At 39.7% G+C, this 24,824-nt stretch overlaps 1 protein-coding gene across 1 annotated transcript; it reads right to left on the bottom strand.

Annotated features, from left to right (window-relative positions):
* Window positions 1-12,054: 12,054 nt before the first annotated feature.
* C2H9orf43 (chromosome 2 C9orf43 homolog) lies at window positions 12,055-24,630 on the bottom strand. The gene is given in 13 exon segments (XM_044661374.1): window positions 12,055-12,583; window positions 13,700-13,787; window positions 14,140-14,222; window positions 14,709-14,790; window positions 16,327-16,456; window positions 17,110-17,276; window positions 17,775-17,874; window positions 18,519-18,628; window positions 20,200-20,287; window positions 22,809-22,938; window positions 23,029-23,236; window positions 24,428-24,450; window positions 24,453-24,630. Coding segments are annotated over 13 exon segments (1,485 nt in total). The 5' UTR covers window positions 24,505-24,630; the 3' UTR covers window positions 12,055-12,359.
* Window positions 24,631-24,824: the final 194 nt, after the last annotated feature.

Raw genomic sequence — 24,824 nt, 5'->3', positions numbered from 1 at the left:
TCTCCCAGATAGCTCCCTTCAGATAGCTGCTTGTCCACTTTGTTTGGACTGAGCCATCTCCCCAGGAAGAAACAGGAGGCCGAAGTAAAGTTGGCACTACCACCAGAAAGACTGTTCTCCACCTAGAGAACAGGTAGAAAAAAAGAGTAGTCACACACTGTATGGCTCCATTTAAGGAGAGGCTTCATAGGCTTCCCTCACCCAGGTGCCACGGTGCCTGAAATTCCACCATTATGATTCATCTTTGGCCTAAACTGCCTTCTCCATATCATCTGCTTAGGCTTCAGGAGGCATAGGGAATCTGAAGTGGGGGAGGCAAAAAGGAGGAGAGAGAGAGGAGCTGGGGGGGGGGGGTAACAACAGAGTTTGTTTCTTTTGTCAAGGAGTGGGCACAGCAGACTAAATGGCCAGTGAGGCCAAGTTGGGAGCAGCCCTTATTTGACATCCTTTCCCTCTTCTCTCCTGACACAAATGACAAGGCCAGTGGTGGTGCAGAGACCCAAGAATGCTGTATTAAAAGCCACAGTTAAGTGGACTGCATTCCCCCAAGAGCGGGGTGGGGGTCTTTGGGTTTTTTTGTTGTTGTTGTTTTTGTTTTTTTTTATTTTAAACCCTTTACTTCTTGTGTATTGACTTATAGGTGGAAGATTGGTAAGGGTAGGCAATGGGGGTCAAGTGACTTGCCCAGGGTCACACAGCTGGGAAGTGTCTGAGGCCGGATTTGAACCTAGGGTCCTGTCTCTAGGCCTGGCTCTCAATCCACTGAGCTACCCAGCTGCCCCTTTTGGATTTTGATTTATGTTGTATTCCCCCTCTCCGGAGACACAAGAAGAGGCAGCCATAGCCTGGGCCTCCTGGGGGAAGTTGGCTTCAGCTGGGTGAAGTGGCCAAATCGACTCCACACACCGCCCAAAGCCCCCTCAAACCTACCCAAAACACTTGTTTATTTGCTCTTTTCCCTAATCCCAAAGGAAGTCTCACTGTTTATAATTCACCGGACTTTAATCCCTGCTGCAAAAGAAACACAAATCTTGCCATCTCCCTGGAAGAACAACTCTTGACCTCCCAAGGCTGTTGTTGCCTTTGACAATCCTCTCTCTGGGCAGATACCAAAAAGACACTCTTCAGGATGCTTAAAGGTCACTTTGATCCCAAACCAATATCCTGTCACCATTCATTTAAAAGAAGCCTGGCAAGAAGCCTACAGAGCCCTGGAGAGACTCCTAGGTGGGTAGAGCTCCTGAAGTGAGGGGGAGAGAGCACCAGGCCTGAAGTCAGGACCGCCTGAGTTCCAGTCCAGCCTCAGACACTTACTAGCTGGGTGACTTGGGAAAGTCACTTACCCCTGTTAGTCTCCATTTCCTCATCTGTAAAATGAGCTAAAGAAGGAAATGGCAAACCACTCCTGGGGCTTTCAATAAGAAAACCCCAAACGATGTCAAGAAGAGTCAAACACCACTGAACAAGAACTCCTGTTCTGAAACGTAATATGCTCCCTTTTCTCCCAAGGTAAGATGGGCAGTTAGGAGGAGAAAGAGTAGCGTAGGCCCAAGCTGCATGAGAGCAAACATGGCGACCAGTGCCCCAAGGCTTGGGCAGTCAGAGAAGGTGCTACCACAGGCCCTCTACCCCACTCCCCCCAAGGCCCAGCTAGTCTCACCCCAAAGATCACTAGGGCTAACCTGGCTTCCCCTAAGGAGAAAGAAGCTCAGCAATTAAGGAAATCCCTGCTTTGGGACTTTGGGAGAGATCTCTGAGGATTATATGATTACCCAGTACCAGATGGTTCTGTATTACTATCCCCATTTTATAGATGTGGTGACCAAAGAACCAGAAACAGTAGAAGACATTCCCATGGTCATACAATAAGTTGCGAAAGAGAAATTAGAACTCAAGATTCCTCCTTTCTCATCTATAAAGAATTATTCTATGGTTAGATGTAGATATGTGTGATATGTGTATGTAGGTATAGATACTCATGTTATCTATATACATATAGTTATTCATCTGTTGGTCTATAGCTATTATATCTAGTCTAGCGCTCCTACAACTTGCTCTATAGGAATGTATCTAAATTAGGTGGAAATTACTACAAGATGTTTTATTGCCATCCCCAATAGTATGTCAAGATTCAAGAATATTTTTGTATTATAACTGTGGACCTGAAGGAAGAGTAGCCTCCCACTGGATTTTGTCTTTTGAAAAACAGAAACGAAGAAAAAGAAATCCTACATTTGAATACTAAGTGCAGAGAAGGGATAGAATGTTCAAAGGCCTTGCCTCTTACAATAGCTTTAGAAAGGCCAGGATAATTGTTGAAGAGGCAAAATTCTGTAGAAAGCACTGACTGTGTATGCAACAGCCAGGCCTGAAGTGAGGAAGACCAGAGTTGAAATCTGACTCCAGATACTTGCTAGCTGTGTGACCCTGGGTAAGTCACGTAAGCCACTTTACCTCTGTTTCCTCATCTGTCAAAGGAGCCAGAGAAATAAAATTACAACCCCCTCCAGTATCTTTGCCAAGAAAACCCCAAAAAAAGTCAGACACAGCTGAAAAAAAATTACTTCTAATGATCCTGGTGTTCCTGAATTCAGGTCACATAAGGTCCTTTTAGAGCTAGGTGATTCAGTAGATAATGCTGGGCCTGGAATCAGAAAATCTGAGTTCAAGTCTAACCCCAGACAGTCAGTAGCTGTGTGTAGCCCTAGACAAGTCACTTAACCCTTTTTGCCTTAATCCACCAGAGAAAGAAATGGCAACCACTCCAGTGAGAAGTAAAAACTAAGAAAACTCCATACAGGGTCACAAAGAGTCAGGCACAACTAAACACCTGAATGACATTATCTTCTTGAACAACCCAGTGGATAGAGTGCCAGACCTGGAGTCAGGAAGACTCATCTTCCTCAGTTCAAATCTGGCCTTAGACATTAGCTGTGTGGCCCTGGGCAAGTCACTTAACCCTCAGTGACCTTCTCTGTAAAATGAGCTGGAGAAGGAAAAACCACTCCAGTATCTTTGGGAAGAAAATGCCAAATGAAGTCATAAAGAGTTGGACACAACTGAAAACAGTTGAATAAGAACAACAATTGATAAGGATCTGGGTATACTTTATGGACCTCTACATTTCTTTGGTTCTTTGCCCCCACAAGATGGAACAAGTCAGCCAGTCATCAAATTACTCACAAGCATTTAAGCTCATGAAACATCAAAAATATAACCAATTTTATTAACATAGGAAATGACACAGCAAGAACTCACCCAGGTCCATATCAAGGCAACAGAGAGCCCTTTATTCTTTGGCAGAGGGATCTCTTTCCCCCATCCCAGCCATCTGTATAGTCACAGTACTGCCCTGGGTCAAGCTTCATTGAAGGAAAAGTCAAAGTGGTACCTCCTAGCACTCACCCTGATACCTGCATTCTTGGCAGGCATCCATCTCTCCACCTTGCCATTGCCACTGCTCCCTGCCATCTGTCCTCATCAGTGCTGCTTGGTTTAATCCTGCTGAGTAATCAAATTGCCTGGAATCCCAGCTGAGAGTTTCAGATTCCAGAGTCAGAATGATTTTTAGCCATTGACTCATTTTGTTTTCTAATACGTCCCTCTACCTTATAAACAAAAGTCCTCTTCAGATGCTGTTCATACTACTCAGTCAAGTCTCTGTTTCAGGATAGGGTTAATCCATCCCATTTATCTCCTACCTCCCCAAGAAGCCCAGGCAGTATGTCCCTCCATTTGTTTCAGTACCTCTCAATGAATCTTGGGAGGCACAAGGAATACAGTAGCTCCCTTTCCATATGCCATTCCTCTCCTTTCTTCTTCCATGAAAGCATGTCCAGGTCATACAAGTTAACCCAGAGCTCTGGCAAAGAAAGCAGGGAGGTATTACCCTGCCCTGAGAAGCTAGCAAAGATTTATCTGAATTCTCATTTAGGACTTTAATGGGTAGCAACAATTAGAAGGCAATTGAAAAATCTAGGCATTAATTAATAAAGATGTTCATCAGGATGAAAGCAATGGGAATGGATAAGAAGGGACAGATAGAAAAACACTGAAAAGATGAGGATCTAATGTCTCACGCTGAAAATATCAGCAATATTAGGCCATCTTTCAATGTCAATAATTCTGCAGAAAGAGAGCATTTGAGATAGGAAATCAATATGATTGAGGTCAATAATATTTGTCTATCTCAGGATCAAATATCGAGGAGCTCAACATGAATGAAAAATCTAAATCACTATCACATAAAAATACTCTGGGCCCAAAGCCAATGAGTATTCTTAGACTAGACTTTTTTAGCACCCTAAATTTAGCCAGCTGGAATTATTTTGATATTTACTCAACTTCTTAAATGAAGACCTTGTCTTTTAGTAAGATATTTTCATTTAGCTTAATGGTGGAAAATAGTGTATAGTGTCTATAGGTTGGCAATTCTTCATCAAAGCATTATTTCTTGCTACAAAGATCAGCTATGGAGGCCTGAGAAACTTTAATATGCCAAACAGCATCAAGAAGATTTGGTGTCCTGAATGCAGGGTCTGGATAGGGAATAAAGTAGAAGTACAAGCTTTCAAACTTTGGAGATTTTGCTCAGAAATATAAAAAACCAAAGCATCTCTACCAAACAGAGGCCTTGGGCAAGTTGCTTCCTCTACCTTGGCCTCAGTTTCTCTTAATGACCAATTCTAATATTCTACAACTTCATAATTAAGAGACAGCAATGAAAATATGTACTCTTTTAGTACACTGCTTTCTATCACTGCTAATTTTGTGTGTGCCTGTTCCACACTTTATATCTTCTGGTGTCATTTATAACACAAATGTCAGTTCCTCCACTGGTTACAAAGATCTCATTTACTGTACCATTGGTTCAAGAAGTTGGTAGATGTTTGAAAAACTCTGATTTTTAGGACCCTCTGCTCTCTCTTCTGCTTCTTTCCTTCTGCCATCCTCTTTGCCAAAGTTCTGAAGAGAGCTACACTATTCTAAAGGCTCTGTTATATGTTTTATTTATTTTCTAGATCACAATGACCAAAAAAATTTATCACCTAGGAACCAACCTTCTGGCAATAAGCCTAGCCCCACTTGGACTCATCCTCAACCCAATTTCAATCTACTATTGGAATCATACTTTAAGCCTTTTTCACTTTGGTAGAACATGTCAAAGTATGTACCATATTGGCATGTTTTTCGAGAATATTACATCAACTCTATACTGCGGAGGAATATCATAGTGGGCTTTTTATGAGGTAAGGAGATATATAGATGTGTATACACATACATGCGCATATGTACATATATACATATACAATTCATGTTTATACATATATATACACACATAACATATAAGTTGGACAAAACAGCTGAACCTAATCAAATAACTACAGAAGAAATTCTTGCTAGAAGATGGCATAATTTTAAAGTTTGGGGAAGATCAATTTTCAAAACCAAAACACTTGGAAAAGCTGGCACTATTTCCAAAAAAGGTGAACAAAGGACACAACAGCTACACATACCTGCTACTCTTCCTTCTTTTCTCATTTCTCTGGAATCCTTAGAATGGTCTGTGCCTATTTTTATAGTGAAAATGTGAGGGCAAGAAAGGGAAGGCAGAAATGATCTTCTAATGCGGCCTATATCTTCACAGTCATGGAATGTGATACAAAGAGAACAGGAGATCCCATTGGGTCTACTGTTTGGGGCAAAAAAGCATGACTTAGAACAAAAAGATTTTCTCCAAAAAATTGTCTCCCATTCTGCAAAATAAATTAATAGATGCAACCATAAAGATTCCCATCCAATCTTCTGAGTAACCATATCAAGCAAGGTATGCAAAAAAAAAAAAAAAAGGACATCAGTTTGCCAAAGGCATTAGCCAATATCATGGAGGATGTGTCCTATTCAAAGTCCAAATGGAAGAGAGATTCCCTATTGATGGTAAGGTGCTGTGTAAACTCCAGTTTATGACATTAATACGATTGCCAGAACACTAAAAATACCACAGGGTCACTTCAATGAAATTCACAGGGAGAATTATAGAACACTAGTTGGAAGAACCCTCAGAAGTAATCTAGATCTTCCCACACCTGAACACAAATCTCCTTTCCAATATGCCCAACAAATGATCAACCAGCCTTTGCTTGAAGAATCTCTGTGGAAGGGAATTCACCTTCTCAAATAGCCAATTATACTTTTGGATAGCTCTAATTATTAAGTCTAAATCTTCCTCTCTCTGCAACTTCTACCCATTATTCTAAAATCTCCTCTCTAGAGATAAGCAGAATAAAACTAATTCCTTTTTCAAATACTTAGACAATTATCATGCATGTGCATGGACACACACACACACACACACACACACACACACACACACCACCCAAGTCTTCTCCAGACTACTCCTAGTTCCTTTCATCAATCCTTATGTGGCATGATATCAATCAAAAGAGATGGGCCTAGTAATTAATTAACAAAGGAAAACTATGAAGAATATATCTTGCCTAGATCATGACAAAACAATTAATTAGGTAGCCCATAGAGTTAGTCCAGGTTTTGCAAAAAGACAATAAGCCAGAATTGAATAGGAAGAAAAGAACAGGCTAGATTGCATTTAGGAAATTACAAAGTGCTTTCAATGATCTGAAGCCACTCTCTACTACAAAAGTCCTCCTTTTAAATGCCAATATCCTTCCCCTGATGTGATATAGATGCAAATCATGCAATATCACTCTCAGAAAAGAATCAAAATTACCGGTGCCCTAATGGGCCATGGAAAGACACATGATATTAATAGGATTCAGTGCATTGTCAACTAATTTGCATGTGAGAAGTAGAATGACATAAAAGATAACATCAAGGACATGGAAGAATGAAAAAGGAATGGCTAGTCATGTGAACAAGGAATAATATATGGAAAGCTTTATTATACTGCTTGTGTGCAAAATATTGAATCAGAGGAAAGCATTAGATTGGTGTTCCTCTATGAAATATTTATGGAAAGGCATGAACAAAAAAGACACAAGATGAAAAGGCATGGATACAATACAATCTTTGCTGGTGAAAGGAGTAGCCACATCAATAAAATCAAGGATTCATTGAAGTATCCAAATATCCCTCTCTTTAAGAGCCAAGCAATCTTTCTCCTGGAGGCTATAAAGTTTTTATGATATTCACCTGGTCTATAAACTGATTTTGTTTATGAAAAAGTTTTTCTACCCTAAATAATATCAAATCCAAGACGAAGAACAAATGACTAACAAACACTTTAGAGATCTGTTCTTATTAGCACAAATATTTTGTCTAAACTGTGATGAGATAATTGTAAGAGTCAAATTCCAGGGAAGCTATTAACAATTTAGTATTTGCTGTTTGCTGTGGGAATATGGATTCCATTTACTGAAAAATAATATGGGAATGCTTGCAATAAGCCAAAGTATTGAATCAGAGGGGATGGATTCCTCAGCTGTATTTCCCTCAACCTCATTTCATACCAAACCAGAGAAAGCAGTGCTTTAAATTAGCTTCCTGTGTATATTGGCCTTTTCAAGTTGTTAACAGAAAAAAGGGTACTGGGGGAAACAGAGATGGCACAAGGGAAGAGATAAGAGTATCCTAAACTGACCCTAAATCACTCAAGAATTTTATTCTATGCTTTTGGTGATCTTGACTGCTTCAGGTAGAATTGTGCTTGCAATAACAGTGATCTTACATTTCTCCACTTCCATATTTTTCACTCCTTGAAATCCGATTTTCATCTCCACATCAGCAGCTGTTCCCTTACCAGTGATCTCCTAATGACCAAATTCAACAATTTCTTCTCAGAATAGTCCCAAATCTATATTACCAGGTCTGACTTTACTCCTAAAGTCCAGTCTCAGCTACCTGCTAGACTTTCCCACTTAATTGTTCCATTAACAATTCAAACTCAAGACATGTCAGAATTGAAATCATCTCCTCAAAGCCAGTTCCTTTTCCCGAGTTATTTCTGATTATCTCTCTCCAAGTCCATCTCTAAGCGCATGATCTTTGCCTTATTCTATTACTTATTCTAGCCCCATCCTTTCATGGGGCAGATCCTTGGGATTCATCCTTCTGTCAATATCTCTCATATATGTCCCTGCATTCCTAGTTCCACTATCACTCTAAAGAAAGTTCCACATACCTAGATTTTTTAATTGCTTCCTGTTTTTGCTGGGTAAAGAAGGCCTCACTCCACTCTACTCCATCCTTCACACTTCCACCTGATTATTGCTCCCATTGCCTTGCTTATCAACCCAGACTATTCCTCTACCCAACACACCACCATCATCCAAAAATCTGAAGTAGCTCCCCATTGCCTTCCAATCAACCTTGAATTAAAGGCCTTAAATAATCTGACCCCAACCTTCCTTTCCTACTTTATTCCCTATCCCAACACTAAATAATAGCCAAGCAATTATTTACTATTCTCTGACTCAAACCAATTAAGCAAATTTTTATTAAGCACCAATTATGTATAAGGTACTAGTCTAAGTTCTGGAGACATAAAAATGAAATAGTCCCTGACATCAAAGACCTTGTACTTTCCTGCCTCTGGGCTCATGCTTCTATCAACTATAATGTTCTCTCCACCTCAAGTTATTAAAATTGTTAAATATTATTTATTGAAACCATATTATTAAATTGTTATTATGTTTATACTTATTAAAATATTAACCACCATTCAAGACCCAACTTTAATCCCACCTCCTCTATGAAGTATTCCCTATCACATCTAGTGATCTCACCTATATCTTAACTCCCACAGCACTTTGGCCATAAGACATTTGCCATATAGAGTCTTTTATTCTACTACTGATTAATTAACATTAACAAGAGCCTAATATTTTAGTTAGTTGCATCCATCTTCCAATATGAGCTGCTATAGGGCAGGAAGTAAAATATTTATATTTTTTTAATTTCCCACAAAGCTTAGCAGGAGCTTGAAAAAATATTGTTGAATAAACATGTTGGATAAGTGATTGAACAGATAATTAGACAATAGCTAAAGTCCCTTCTAGCTATAGGATTCTAATCCTAGAGTAAAGTTCTAAAAGTAACTAGAGATATCAGAGACCTGGCCTTAGAGGTGCCAGAAAGAGAAACTTCCTTTCTAATGCAGGATCACCACCTAGTGGTTACTGATCAGCTTCACCTGTTGGTCTACCACCACCCCCCCAAAAAAAAAAGTATTGATGTGGGACCATGATCATCAATACTAGACTCAAAATCTCTACAACTTTTCCCCTTACCTTACCAAGACTGAAGGCTGCTTCGTTAGGATTCGATAGGACCTGTATGTTTATCTCCTGAAAATGAACTAAACAGGTCCTGGTGCCTTGAAAGTGAAAACTTCCAAGTAGATTCTTTCTGACTTCATAGAGCCCTTCAGTTAGTTCCATCCCAAAGTCATAATGCATCTTAGGACAGACTGGGCTGAAACAACTTCAGAATCATTTAACCAAATCATCTGACTGGAAACAGAGTTTCTTCCACCAAGAACAAAGGCAACTCCCAAGCTGAATAAATTAAGTACAGACACCCTTCCCACAAGAGGCAAACTCATGAAACTCCACCTCAAAACTAAAGATGAGGTGAGCAATGTCTGAACACACTTCCAATAACACTTTATCTCCATGTAGAACCAATTGGTTGGCAGCCCACAATGACTGTCAGCAAGCTAGTTAAAGTAATCCATTCGTGGTAGATCTCTTGGAACAGCAAGAGTTATATCAAGGAACTAGGAGCTCAGGTATATAGGGACTAGGACAATTCCCAACCATATCAAGCTACTTAAACTTCTTCACTACTTGAATATGTAAAAGAAAGCCAAGGCTATTTGACTAAACAATTTTTAATCCTGGCCCTTAAGGCCTTACTTTCCTGGTCCCAAGACAGCTGTCTTTTTCCCTGGTTCTTAACTCTTTGTGGTGTTAATATGACAGTTAGTGGCAGTTACCTTGCACCTCCTAACACTCAGAACATTGGGGGCATATTCTTGGGGGAGGGGGAAGCCGAGGCCTTTAGTTGATCCTTTTCCATCTGTTCTTCTCTATCCCTTCTTAAACCATTTAAGTTCTAGTATCAGAAGTGTAGCCTTGGGATTATATTAGGAAAATTACCCACATAAAACTTCATTTTCCTGATCCATGAATATTCAATTAAATGTGGTTGATTCTTTAGTAGAGTTCAAAAGTGCTACGAGTAATTATTTTTGTATGGCTTCGAAATGTAGTGATGGGGGCAGGAGGAAAGAAGGGAAATGACATGTACATTCCTATTTATTTGTTTTAAGCTAATGAGTTGATAATCCAATTGGGATATATACCAGTTAATTGCAAAGAAAGACCACCCACAAGAAAGATGGGATAGGGAGACTATTTCACCCAGAAGGAAGCCAAGCTGAGATGAAAACAGTTGTCATGTCTAATTGTGAAAGGACATCATTAAGTAGAAATACTTCTAGGATAGGGGCCAATGGATCTGGGCCCTGTGGTACAGTGGAAAGGGTGCTAAACTTGAAGTCGCAAGACATGAGTTTGATTACTGGCTCTGCCACTCATTATCTGGACAAGCTCTTAAAATAAGAGGGCAGAATCTCAAAGGTCTAAAGTTCTATGACCCTAGGATATTAAGGTCCCTAGCTGGGTCTAACAGATCATCTCTAAGATAAAGTGGCCAAGGAGCAAGAAGCTTAAATGATCTCTCAAACTCTGATGTCACATTTGGGAAAAGAACACAGAGAACCTTATCTTCTCTACCTTCCCACCCCACCCCACCAGCTTTGAAGGAGAACTTATCCTGAATATTTTAGTAGTTTTTAAAATTCCTCTAGATCCAAAATTCTATATAGACTTAATTTGAAACTCAATATAGTTTCTTTTTTGAATTAAAATATTTTCTTTTTTTTTCTTGGTTACATGATTCATGTTGTCTCCCTCCCTTCTTCCCTCCCAACCTCCCAGAGTTGACAAGCAATTCCACTGGGTTATACATGTATTATCACATAAAATCTACTTCCATATTATTCATTTTTGTAATAATCTTTTAAAACCAAAACCCCAAATCATAAACCTATATATATAAGTAACAAACCATGTTGTCTTCTGTATTTCTACTCCTACAGTTCTTCCTCTGGATGTAGATAGCATTCTTTCTCATAAATTTCTCAAAATTGTCCTGAATCATTGTATTGCTGTTAGTAGCAAAGTCAATCACATTTGACTGTCCCACAATGTTTTGGTTACTGTGTTTAATGTTCTCCTGGTTCTGCTTATTTCATTCTGCATCAGTTCATATAACTCTTTCCAATTCTTATAGAAATCAAGTGGTTCATCATTCCTTATAGCACAGTAGGATTCCATCACCATCATATACCACAATTTGTTCAGCCATTCCCCAATTGAGGGACACCCCCTCAGTGAAACTCATTATATTTTCCTTTAAGCTCAAGCACACTAGAAACTAAAGTTCTCTCCATTATTATTGCTAATAACATTTTCCCTAATAATAAGTGCCTTTTCATAGCTTGCAAAGTGCTTTATATATATATATACCATCTCATTTGGACCTCATGATAATCCTGTGAAGTACCATGTTATTATTCCCATTTTATGGAATAGGAAGCTGAGGCTAGTGTCAGGAAGTAAGATTTGAACTCCAGTCTTCCAAACTCTAGTTCAGTGTTCTTTCCACTATATCTAGTATTGAACAATAGTGACCCTTAGTATTATTTGATGATTAGAATCCCACTCCCAATAGAGGGGAACTCCAGAAAATTCATGCAGAAGTCATTCTGTTGGACAAGCTCATGAATCAAATCCCTACTCTGTGTTGTTCCTGCCACCCTGAAACATTCTAAACCTCCAAAAGGAAAGTATAAGTGACTTAACTCCAAAGTGTTTATGTGGAAGAGAAAACAAGACAAAAAGTGATGTTTCTACAGGAAACATTTCACTTATGCTCCTTTTCCTCTTCCACTCCCACACCAAACTGCCCCACCACCACCATGAACAGACAAGTGAGTCTTCTGCCTGAAAAATGGCTATTTTAATTATTAAGTCAGAATGACTCCCAAACAACAATCCAGATTTGATTAACAACCTTCCTAGGCTGAGGAACCTTTTCTCAATTCCCTGCCTTTTTAATACCTTGCCACCTTGCCTACCAGAAACAGGTGGAAGGGAGATAAGATAAATTGTCTCCCACAGGCCTGCATAAGGGCTCCAGAGAAAAGGGAAATTAACTCCCTTCCCACAGAGAAAGCAGAGGAGTCAACCTTATCCTGAAAGGGTTGACTACCCTCGTGGATAGAGCTGGCCAATATAACTGACATCTTCAATATCCTATTCTGGCTCTCTGCTCGAAGGTGGGGTGAGTGGCACATCCTCTTGTTCATCAGAATATGTATGGAGTTGAGGGATCTGTATGGGCTCTAGAGAGTCCTCCCTGGACTGCTTTTTTTTGCGATGTAAGGAAGCCTTCCTTTTCTTTGATCTCGATCCCCAAGCTTTGAACTCAAACAGTTGTGTCTGGACAGGACTGGTATCTTCAATCTCCTCTTCCATGGCTGAAACAAGAAATACAAAGCCTCAGTTTTCAGATGAAGAAATCAAAACTACCAATAACCATATGAAAAAGTATTCTAAATCCCTCTTGATTAGAGAAATGCAAATCAAAACAACTCTGAGATACCACCTTACACCTAGCAGAGTGGCCAACATGACAGTAAAGGAAAATAATTAATGTTGGACGGGATGTGGCAAAATTGGGGCACTAATGCATTGCTGGTGGAGTTGTAAATTGATCCAAACATTCTGGAAGACAATTTCGAATTATGCCCAAAGGACTTTAAAAGAATGCATGTCCTTTGATCCAGCAATACCACTACTAAGTTTTTATCCTAGAGATAAAAAAAATGGGGGGAAAGGTTCTGTTTGTACAAAAATATTTATAGCTGTTCTTTCTGTGGTGGCAAAAAATTGGAAAATGAGGGGATGTCCCTTGATCAAGGAATGGCTAAACAAATTGTAGTACATGATAGTGATGGAATACTATTGTGCTATAAGGAATGATGAACTGCTTGATTTCTTTAAGAACTGGAAAGACCTCCATGAACTGATGTGGAGGGAATGAGCAGAACCAGGAGAAAATTATACACAGTAATTGAAACACTGTGGAACAATCAAATGTAATGATCCAGGACAATTCTGAGAGACTTATGAGAAATAGTGCTATCCTCAATTAGAGAAAGATCTGTGGGAGTAGAAATGCAAAAGAAAACATCTGATTTATCACGTGATTTGGGGTTTTGGTTTTAAAAGATTACTCTATTACAAAATGAATAATATGGAAATAGGTTTTGAGTGATAATATATGTATAACCCAGTGGAATTGCTTGTCAGCTCTGGGAGGGGAGAAGAGGGGAGAGAGACAACAAGAAGCATGTAACCATGGGGAAAAAATTTTTTTAATTTAAGAAAAAAGAAAAAAATATCAAGCCTCAACAGATGCTTTTTGTTGTTTCCTAAATTCCCCTAAACAGCAGAGAGGCAGGAAAGAAAAGGCAGGGCCAAGGGTCCAGGGAAGTTCCACCTCAAGGAGGGAGGTCTCATCCTACCCACCCCAAGACTCAGCTTTCCTCACCCTCTGACACTCATCTAATCTGTTTGAACCAGCCACTTACATTGTCTTTGAGGCAGGAAGGTGTCATTGATTAAAATCTGATGTAACTCTAGAAGTTCCTTGCTCTTCTTTGGTTCTCCTTTGGACTCCTGAAATCCAAGATTTAGTGGGTAAATAAGTACATATACTCACATGTGTGTGATTATGTATCTGTATATGATGGGAAAATGAGAGAGAAGAGATCTGACTCTTAGATACTAAAATGACTACTGAAATAAACTCAGCACCTAAGACACGGACACTTAAGAGACTGAGGAGTATCTTACCATCTTATGTCCATTCCATGTTTAAATGTCCCAAGTACTTAGGAATCTCCACCTTCACTTGATACTTCAGCTGTCTGGAACAAGACCAAGGCCAAACTTTCCCCCATTATATAGAAGCTTGGAAAAAGTACCTAGGAACCATCCACGTCTCTAAGACACTTTTGTCATCACTCACCGTCTCTGAAGTTTGTGGTATCATACTCTTTAGGCTTGGCTTTCTGTAAGCTTTGTTAATTTTCTGCACTGGAATCTTGAGACCTAGTGACCAGAAAACCAAACTTCTCTTCTTCAGGTAATTTATATTTCAACTCTAAGCTCCCATTTTGTGCCTTGTTAATAGCTGGGTCTTTCTCTCAGTACAGAACATAATTAAGATGGCAGCTTGGTGGAACATAGGGTGGAGTTCTATGATTATTAATCTAGAACAGTGGTTCCCAAACTTTTTTGGCCTACCGCCTCCTTTCCAGAAAAAATATTACTTAGTGCCCCCTGTCACATACTATCACCACCCCCTTACAGTTATTCACCACCCCCAAATGTACCTGTGGCCATCACCGCCCTCCTGGATTGCTGCAGCACCCATCAGGGGGTGGTAGCGCCCACTTTGGGAATCACTGATCTAGAACATTAACCCTCCCCACTCCCCCACCCCCATAGTCTAAAGGAGAGGGGGACCAGGACAATGCATGTGTAGTGTGAAGCCAAAGGGGCCTATGTACATGAGGGCAGCCCCTCTACCTCTACCTTTTCTCTTCAGCTCAGGAGTTGATTTGAGCCTTCTGGAAGGTGATACTTTTGGATTTACTGGATAATTCGACCCTGGACTCTGAAGAAATGTAAGAAAAGCTCTGATTTGAATTAGCAACTTTGCTTCAATTCTTATACCTAACTCTTCCCAAATTAATTTCTTCAACAAACATGTACACTAGGACAGATATCCTCAATATGCTCATATTTCAATACCTGAAGGATATATGTGTGTCTATGTGGTGCTCCCTGTACAGACACAGATTTTTATCCTGCTATGCCTTAGAAAACAGGTTTTAGTACAGTGTGCTATCTGATGATGAGTGAGTCTTAATGGGGGCCAACTACATTGGTCCTGAGAAAAAAAGACATCCAATCCATCATAGAGCCCAAACCAAAAACTTTTCCAGCCTAGTAGAACCTGGGAGGCTCAGTGTTACATGACCTCTTTACCAGGAAGAGGCCTCCAAGGAGGTCTGTGCAATGTTATTCTGAAAGGGTAGGAGAAAGTATCCAGAAGAAATTGAAAATACTATCCCTACTATAAAGGAATCCAATTATAGAGAAAATAAAAACATTGCTTTTCTAAAGACTCTTCCCCCACCTAGAATTTTGCTCATTCTCTTTTCCTTCATCATTCCACCAGTGAGAAGTTAAACTTTGGGGGGAAAGGAGTATTAGTTGCACCCTTTTCTTATCTGAGATCAGGGGCAGACATTTAAATATCCCTGACTTTTTTTACAGGTCATCATTCCACCCCATTCCCAGAAGTACTTATTATTATTGACGCCTTGTTTATATTACAGCAGCTTAGGTGAGGGCCAATTCCAACACTTTTCTTGGGCTTTCTTGATGACTCTGACTAACCAAGTGTTCAGGATATATTTCTGCTTATTAGTAACCAAACCAGATCTCACTCATTGCCCTAAGAAACAGAACTGAAGGAACATCCCAGGCTGAGGAGTGAGATGTCCCTGGCTGAAGTCAAAGCAGATTGAGCTGGGTCAGATGTTAGAGTTCTAGTCCAGGCTAAGCCACTAATCAGCTGTGTGACTTTAGCCAAATTACTTCTATAAAATCTCTTTGACCTCAAAATGTCTAAATCTTTAGTAGCAATAAGTGCTTAATGCTCTTAACAAAGACTGCAAACTGTGTAATGGTGAACACTTGAAAAACCACACTCAAAAAAAAAGGAAAATTACATGAAAATTCTAATGTCAGAGAAAGAGGACAGCTCCAACATTATCTGTTTTCTGTGACAGAGAAAAAAAAAACACACTCTGACATTTCGTTATATACAACACACATGATGTGTGACCAAGAGCAGAATTTCTAAACTTCCAAGCAATGTTATTGTGTCTCCAAATCATTATTCCTAAGGACAAGGCCCATACAGGGACTCTGAACACTGAGGGTCATCAATGAATATTTGTAGTTTGACGAAGGAGTACATATCCGTAATACCTCCCCCTCCTGCTCTGTTATAACTGAGTGAAACCTTCCCAAAGCTAGCCCAGACAGCAAGGTTGCCAGTGCTGTGATCTCCTTACATATTCATCCTCAGAGCCACATCAAATGAATAAACAGCTTTCCTTTAGGTCCTCTGGGCTCTCACCTGAAGGTTTATTCTGTGCACATCTAGTATCAGCTTTGTCTGATGCTCCTGACAAAGGTTCTTTTCATTCATTATGTCCATTTGGTCCATATTTGGAGAAGCAAATGCTTTGTCTTCCTCAGACAAAGAACTGAGGGGAAGAAGGATGGGCAGAGAGTAAATAGTAGTTTTATTCTAAAAGACTATGAATAAAAGGTTAAAAATGGCTTAAAAGGCCAGTGAAGTTTCCCTAGCTTGACCATGGAAGAGGGTCTGCATAAACCAGTGCTCTGTCTGCAAAGCTGTCTAAAGATACTTATCTAGAGATACAACTGCCCATCTGTGCCCAGTTGAGAACCTAAAGCAAAAGTAGAAACAGATTAAAAGGGGAAATGTATTATACTTAACCTTCTTGACTTGGAAAGAAACGGATTCATCTTTTGGACTTCACAGAGAAGAGGAAGGGGGAGGGAGAGGAAAGAAAGAGGGAAGGAAAGAAGAGGAGGGAAAGGAGGAAAGGTAAGTAAAGGGGAAGAGGAAGAAGAGAAGAATTCACAATTATATCATACTTTTGGGCTTGCAAAGTGCTTCACATACATTCTCGTTTAATTCTGCCAATAATCCTATGAAATAGGTGCACTTATAGTCTCATTTTATAGAGGAAAAACCAAGATCCTAAAAGGCTAAGTGATTTTTTTAAGGTCAAATAGCTAATAAGTGTCAGAAGGAAATTCAAACCCAGATCTTTTCTTTCACATTCCAAGTATTCCACTACCCCCATGCTACCCTCTAAGCAATGCTCACCTCATTAATTCATGCCTGGGAAATACATAGCCCCAGGTCGGCAAGGATTCCAGATGTGGATATGAAGGTGGAGTGACTGGAGATGGTGGAGGCACCTTCAGCCATCGATGCATCAATTGGGCAGAACAGGGCTGCCCACCAGTAGGGACTTGTGATGATTTCTTTTTCTTGAAGAGAAACAATCATGAAAATAACTCCCTCATTTCCCTATCACCACCAAAGGATTCCCTAATTCCTCCAATCAACACACTAGCTTCATAACAGTAGTCCTAATTTGTCCCTTACTGTCTTCTAAGCACAATTCCTACTTTATTTTGCATAACTTCTCACTTTCCATACAGCACCATTCTTGTCTAATTTTCTCTCTAGCAAGTCCCTGACACCATTCTGGCAGCTAGCTAGTCCTATGTCATCTTCCCTGGCACTCAATTAGGGGTGTCTCCTCCAGAAAGATCTACAAAGAAAGCTTTTCCCTGGTGATGGATAAACATAAGTAGGTAAGGGAAGAGATTTTTGGAATGGAGAGAAGTTTGGTGATGCCACTTGGAAGGGTATGTCTCCTAAAGGTTAAAGCTGGGAGCTAAGCAGAACTGGTGGAGGAAAAAAATCTAAACAAAAAAGCATCAACATTTTGATCAATGATACTTAAACAAAGAGTTTACAACCTTCTGATCTGCTATTTCACTGATCCACTCCTCGCATGGAATAATTCTGCTGGTCTTCAAGGAAACAAGTGGCTTCTTATCCAGGCTTGATCCAAACAAACTAAGTATGAAAAGACCTATGAATTACATGTGGGGACTTCTCTATCCATAAGAAACAACGATTAGTCAGAAAATGATGAAGTTACTTCTATAAATGTGCCACAAATGATGGTTGACAATAGTTGTGATTTTTCTCTCTCTCAGTAGCCATGCAAGTAAGTTAAATTTAGTGGCAAGGTCTGTACAAAATGTAATAAGTAGAGGAATGTACCAAAGTGACAAGGTGTGGTCTGTCAGGTTATTCTTCATCTTTAATAGCATCTTTAATAGCATATTTCAATCAGAGCTTGAGAGCCCCAAGGCACAAGAGTCACTGGTTTCCTTTTTTCAGTTACTTTACTCTCTACTATAAGGAATTCTAGCATACTTTATTTTGTACAGAAGTACAACTCGGGAGTTATTCTGTGCAAGTATGACTGGGTTTTAAGACTGAGGCAAAATGTCTAAGAAAGGATCCATCTAAAAGCAGCAGTGTTTTGGATTGCTCCTGACAAGTAGGGAGAGAAAGGGGACAGGGTAGTTAATTCTAATTTCTACTCTGAATAATCTTTACCCTCCAAAGAGAGACCTACACAGGTAAAAAATCTCTAGATGTTTATTCAAGTATAAAATCTAAGAACTTCCAAGGCTAGGTATAGTACTCACTTCTGGTCAGGTTTCTTGTGTCCCCCTTGTCCATTTGGCATCCATACCATAACCAGATTCCCAACATCTGGACATTTTGGAAGACATGCATTCAAATTCAGGACTGGGAGCTATAACAAAAAAATGAAATGCCATGAAGAATGCTAATTTGCCCCCTGGGCTTATAGAGCCCAGGTACTCAGTTCCATGTAAGAACCCACCTTCCATCTTAACCCATGAGCTTATATAAACAAAGGTACTGCTAGAGGGAAGGTAATATACTAGATGGCACAGGAGTCTATTAAGGAGACTGAAAACAATGATAATAGCTGACATATGTTTAATGGTTTATTGGATAATACATATTGATACCTCATATGAGTGTGTTTGTGTATATATGTACATATATATACACATATGTATTAGAACCTCACAACACATGTATCTTTTCCTTATAAGAACCTCAAAACAACCCTGTAATTATTATTACTGGATAGTCATTATTATTATTCTCATTTTATAGATAAGGAAACAAGGTTCATTGAGGTTGTTTAATGTCATAAGTCATATCTGAGTTAAATGATGAAGCTAGGATTTAAACTGAGGTACTCAGATTCTAGGGGCATATTCTGGGTGGTGTAGTGAATAAAGTGACAACTCTAGAGTCAGGAAGACCTGAATTCAAATCTAGCCTGAGATACTAATTGGATGACTTTCAGCAAGTCATCTAACCCTATTTGCCTCAGTTTCCTCATCTTTAAAATGAGTTGGGGGAATGAAATGGCAAACCACTTCCACTTCATTATCTTTGCCAAGAAAACCCCAAAGAGTTTGGACACAACTAACAAAACAACAACAACCTCAGATTCTAAATCTAGCGTGTTTTCCATTAGATTACATTATGTCTAGCAATTATATCTACCCAGTGCTTCCTAAAAAGCCAGAAAACTCTGATAAAACCTTTAGGTGGTCCATTAAATGTCCATTAAAAGAATTTAACACCCAATACTATTTTGTTTCAACATCCTTACACATGTGAGTCAACTTCTGTAGACAAGATTATCTGCTTCCTTACACAAATACCTATATTACACTACCCATCCTCCCCAGAAGTTATCCTCCACAGCTCTGGAGCTGGATAGACATTTAGGGGAGGCAAATGCAATGTTCCTTTCTAGGTACCCTTTGCAATCTGCCCACCACTTCTGGGGTCTACTACCCTATGCTACTTCAACATATGCCCCTATGGTGGGTTAAATGTCTATAGTATCTGATAGCTAAGGAGGCCAATAAATCTCCTCCTTACATTTGACTATTCAGTTAGAGGGGTGTTTCCATTTCTTTGCTCCCAAATCACCAAGTTCTCTACAAATCCAGGATAATGATCTCCCCAGATTGATTCTATATTTCAAGAAGTCAGAGCTTTCTTTGGTCACGAAGCAGCAGGCACTCCCCAAGAATATTATGATTGTTGTTCAGTCATGTCTGAGCCCTCCTGACCCCATTTAGGATTTTCTTGGCAGAGATAATTTCCTTCTCCAGACCATCGTACAGATGAGGAAACTGAAGCAAATAGAGTTAAGTGGCTTGACCAAGAATAAAAGGTATTAAATGAGGATAACACATTTCATTCTATGTTGTGCAGCTCAGCTGGAAAGACATCCTATATGACATATTTGGATTATTTTTCTTTATGACTTACTTTGGCAGGTTTTCGATGCTTATGGTCAAACCTCTGACCTGGGAAGTCTTTCAGAGACTTGAATCCCAACAAATGGGATCCTTTGAAACTGAAATACAGACAGCAAAGAGAGATAAGAGGAAGTGAGAGGAAAATAAAGGCTAGGGGAGGGGAAATCTTAAGAATCACTCATGCCTAGAGCAATAGCCCTTCAGCATAATATCTCATTACTTTATGATTTCTCTTTTTAATCTGTTTCCCTATGCAGGTCAAAAGGGAGGCATCAGGATCAACAGATAGATATGGAGAACCCTACATGCAGGACACATGATTAGGTCACAAGGAAGTATAAGATATAGTCCCTGTCTTCAAGAGACAGGTCTAGTTGGGAAGATAGGAAATGTACATAAAAAAAATTAAAGGCTATTGAATATGTATTAGCTGTTGTTGTTGTTCAGTCCTTTTCAGTTATATCTGAGTCTATGTGACCCCATATGATGCTTTCTTGGCAAAGATACTACATAAGTTTGCCATTTCCTTCTCTACCTCATTTGACAGAGGAGGAAATTGAGGCCAACAGGATTAAGTGACTTGCCTAGGGTCACACAGCTAGGAAGTATCTGAAGGTCAGATTTGAACTTCAGAAAATGAGTCTTCCTAACTCTGGGCCCAGCACTCTATCCACTGTGCCACCTACCTGCCCCATACAATGAGTATAGAGATTAATAACTGCTATAGAAAATCTGAGAAAATGGGAAAACCAATCACTCATAAAAGAAGAAATCAGGTAAGATTTCATGGAGGTAGGAGAATTTGAGTTGGACCTAGAAAGGCAGTCCAGTGAAGAGGAGAGTGTCAAGCTGAACATTAAGAGACCTGGATTCAGGTCACAGATTATACACTTACTGGCTATGTGACCATGAGCAAAGCCTTTTACTTTTTCCAACCTTAGGTTCCCTCATATACAAATGGGAATATTTAAAATACCCCCCTCATAGGTTTGGCACAAGAATAAACTTTGTAAGTCTTAAAGCAATATGTAAATATAATTTTTAATTGTAGCTGTTAAGCAGATATAGGAAAAGCAACAGCTAGGTTGCTCAGTGGATAGAGAGTTGGGCCTGGAGAAGAGAAGTCTGGGTTCAAATATGGCCTCCAACATTTCCTAGCTGTGTAACCGTACATTTAACCTCAGCTCTTCTGCCTTGGAACCAATACTCTAAAAATAGGTGATAGTTTTAGGGAAGGGGAGAAAGATAGGATATAAATAAGCTAAGAAGCCTATGGAGAACATTCCAAATAGAAGAAACACTATAATTGAAGGTACAAAGGTGAAAATCAGAATTGATTGATCAGAGAACAATGGTTAAAGTGGTTTAGCTAAAGGATAAGGTTCATGAAGGACAGTGATGGGCAACCTTTTGAGCTTGGTGTGTCAGAATTCACCAAAAAACCAAGCATAACTCGTGTGGTGTGTCACTTCAAGAGAAAACCCCATAATTTCACAATATTTGTATTTTAAATAACATACTTCTCTGTATGCAGCCGCATGCAGCCATGTGTCATGGGAAATGGCTAAGCGTGTCACTGCTGACACGCATGTCATAGGTTTGCCATCAGGGATATAGGAGAACAGTGGGAGATAAAGCTGGAGAGAAAGTGAGAAGCCTGGAATGGCAAACCCAAGTTTTAGCTTTATTCTGTAAACCATAAAAAACCTGTAAAAATTTTTGAGTAAGGGAGAAGACATGCTAATTAACATTTTAAGAAAATCAATATGGTCTAGGTATTCATGAAAAACTGAAAAAAGAGGCTGAGATCAGTTAGGAAGTTATTGCCATAGACTAAGCATTAGTCAGTACCCTCTGGGTCTGAACTAACATAGAGGCCACAGGAATGGAAAAGTAGATAAGACATAGATTAATATAGTTGAATTGAAAGGACTCACTTGATATAGCAGTTCCCTGTAAAGTCTGAACTATAGTTTTGGGCCAGAAGAAAAGTGTAAATGTATGCCGACCATGTATCTTTCACACTGTGAAAGAGGCAGTATTTCAGTCATTTCTCCAGAGCTCAAGTCCTAGAGAGCCTGAATATGATCTTATCCCTTCCTCAATCATACTCTATTTCATAGACCCCCACCAGGTACCACTGAACAAAAAAAAAAAAAATTCACTATAAAGCATATCAAAGGACCTATACCTTGACTTTAAGAAGATCCAGTTTTTGATTCAAGTATTTATTGTACACATAGTTAACTATGTCCCAGATATTATGGCAGATACAAGACAATTAAGAACCACCTCTCTGACTCCTGGATTCAATATAATTTCATTCGTGAAGCAATTAGAGTAATCCTACCAATTAACATCCTAAAAATTTTTAATCCATTTGCAACTGATCAGATACACTTCAATTAAACACTTCTACTGGAACACACAAAATTGGAGTATTTCTTTCTCTCACCACTTCATCAGTGGGAGATAACTTTCCTCCCATGGCAAACCCACTGTGACAAAGCAATTGTTTCTTTTTTTAACCTGGTTTCTCAAATTCTGGGGTACAGCTCTAAAACATGACCACCTGGGATTCTGAAACACATGATTTCTGGTGTTTTCATGATGATTTACCTGCTTTGTAAATGCGAGTCAAACTTAGAACATTCACCCGAATATGGAAAAAAAGGTCTGTGGATTCTCTTGGCCAAAATGGAAGAATCAGGTAGAGCTATGTCCACCACTTTAAGAGTTGGCAGTTCACCTAGAAAAACAGACCAGAATAAAAACTCATCAATAAGGAGGCCAAACATACCAAGTATATGGGTCTTAGAATAAATGTGAAAGGACCTACTCAATTCACTATCACTTTTCTTGGTAGTTGTAGAAATTGGTTCAAGAATTCGAGGATGGCCCCTCTGAAGCCTTTGGATTGTTTCCCAACAGTGTGGATGTTGGCAAATAGCTTGATCACAGGTGGTCTCATCCAGTTGACTGATATCTGCTAATCTGATATTTATCAGAGGTTTAATACTAAAACCAACCTCAAGATCATTAGCCATCTAGGGAAACAAGAATTACATAAATTAGGGAACATTACACCTGATTGATAGTTATCTATGCATGGCAACATGTAGCCTATATCTTAATTTTATTATGAAAACCTATGTCATTTCAAAGAATTAGAATGGGGACCAAAGGGATAGATGGTTCAGAAATCTTTATTTGGGGAAATTAAAGAAAAGTACCAACTTCCTACTCCAAACAGTCACCAAAGTGTAATACAGTACTGATATAAAGGCAGATAAACAAGATGAAGAAACAAGAACACTGGATTAGGAGTCAGATGACCAGAGTTTAAAGGCATGCTAATTAATTCTGTGACCTTTGGACAAGCAAATTCTCTTCTCTCCATTCAGGTTCCTTATCTGTAAAATGTTAGGGTCAAACAATGATCTAGAAATCCTTACCTTTTCTGTCTTAGAATCATATTGGTTCCAAAGCAGAGGAACAGGCTAGGCAATGGGGTTAAGTGACTTCCCTAAAGTCAAACAGCTAGGAAGTATCTGAGGCCACATTTGTACCAAGACCTCCCATTTCCAGGCCTGGCTCTCTATCCACAGAACCACCTAGCTGCCTCTCCTTCCAATTCTAAATCCTATGAAATGGATAAAAATATGTAATCATCTTGCATTTACTTATAGGGCAAGTTTTATTTTTCAACACACTTTCACGTATATGATTTCCCTTTTTTCCTCACAACATAGTCATTAATATACTATCTATAAAGGAGCGTAGGTCTAATAATTATGTGTATTACTCAAAGCATTTTTAAAATTTAGAAATCATGTTAAGAGGATGGGTCAGAAGCAGTGATGACAAATAGTGAACAGATAAAGTGCAGGCCTAAAAGTCAAAAATACCAGAGTTCAAATCCTGCCTCCAACATATGTGGGCTGCATGACACTGGGCAACTCTTTAAGATTATTATAAATCGCTGAGAAACCGCAGTTCTGAACTAGGAGGTCAAATTTGTCACCAAAAGCTCCCTACAACAATCAAATCACAGGTCTGGTCCAAAAAGGGGGAAAGGGCCAGGTCACAGTCAAACACAATGCAGAAGAGAGGCTAGAGTGAGAGGAAGAAGTATGGGGCATGGGAAACACTGGGGAGAGGGTTCAGAGTACAGAGAATAATATATGGGGGAGTTCAGGCATTAGAAGAGGAAGAGGAAGCGGAAGCAGAGATGAGACCTGGGCAGGGCACCAAAGGGGTTGGGACGGAGCTGGGGATGAAAGAAACGGGGGGCAGGAAGGATCACGGTGTGCATGAGGAGGGCTGGTCACGAAAGCAGGGTTAGGAGCCAGGATGAAACAACACCCCAGGGTTGGCGATCACTGCCTAGCGAAAGGGTTGCAAAGGAGGCGTCCCGTAAGGAGGACCACGGAAGCGCAGCTCTGAGGGGATCCCTGTCCCGCACTGGGGAACGCAGAATTTCCTCAGTCCTGGCCTTTACTCTCACCCACGCCAGACTGATATAGGTTAACTCAGCCTTCACTACACGTCTGCGCGACACTGAGAGGATTAAAGTGGTCTCTAGGCAACCGCGCGCTGCACCATGGGGGACCACTGGGAAAGGCGGGGCCTTCA

The sequence above is a fragment of the Gracilinanus agilis genome, chromosome 2, assembly GCF_016433145.1.
Source record: "Gracilinanus agilis isolate LMUSP501 chromosome 2, AgileGrace, whole genome shotgun sequence".
In the NCBI taxonomy this organism is placed as follows: Eukaryota; Metazoa; Chordata; class Mammalia; order Didelphimorphia; family Didelphidae; genus Gracilinanus; species Gracilinanus agilis.
Note: the sequence above shows the minus strand (reverse complement) of the source record. Positions and strands in the feature narration are given on the sequence as shown.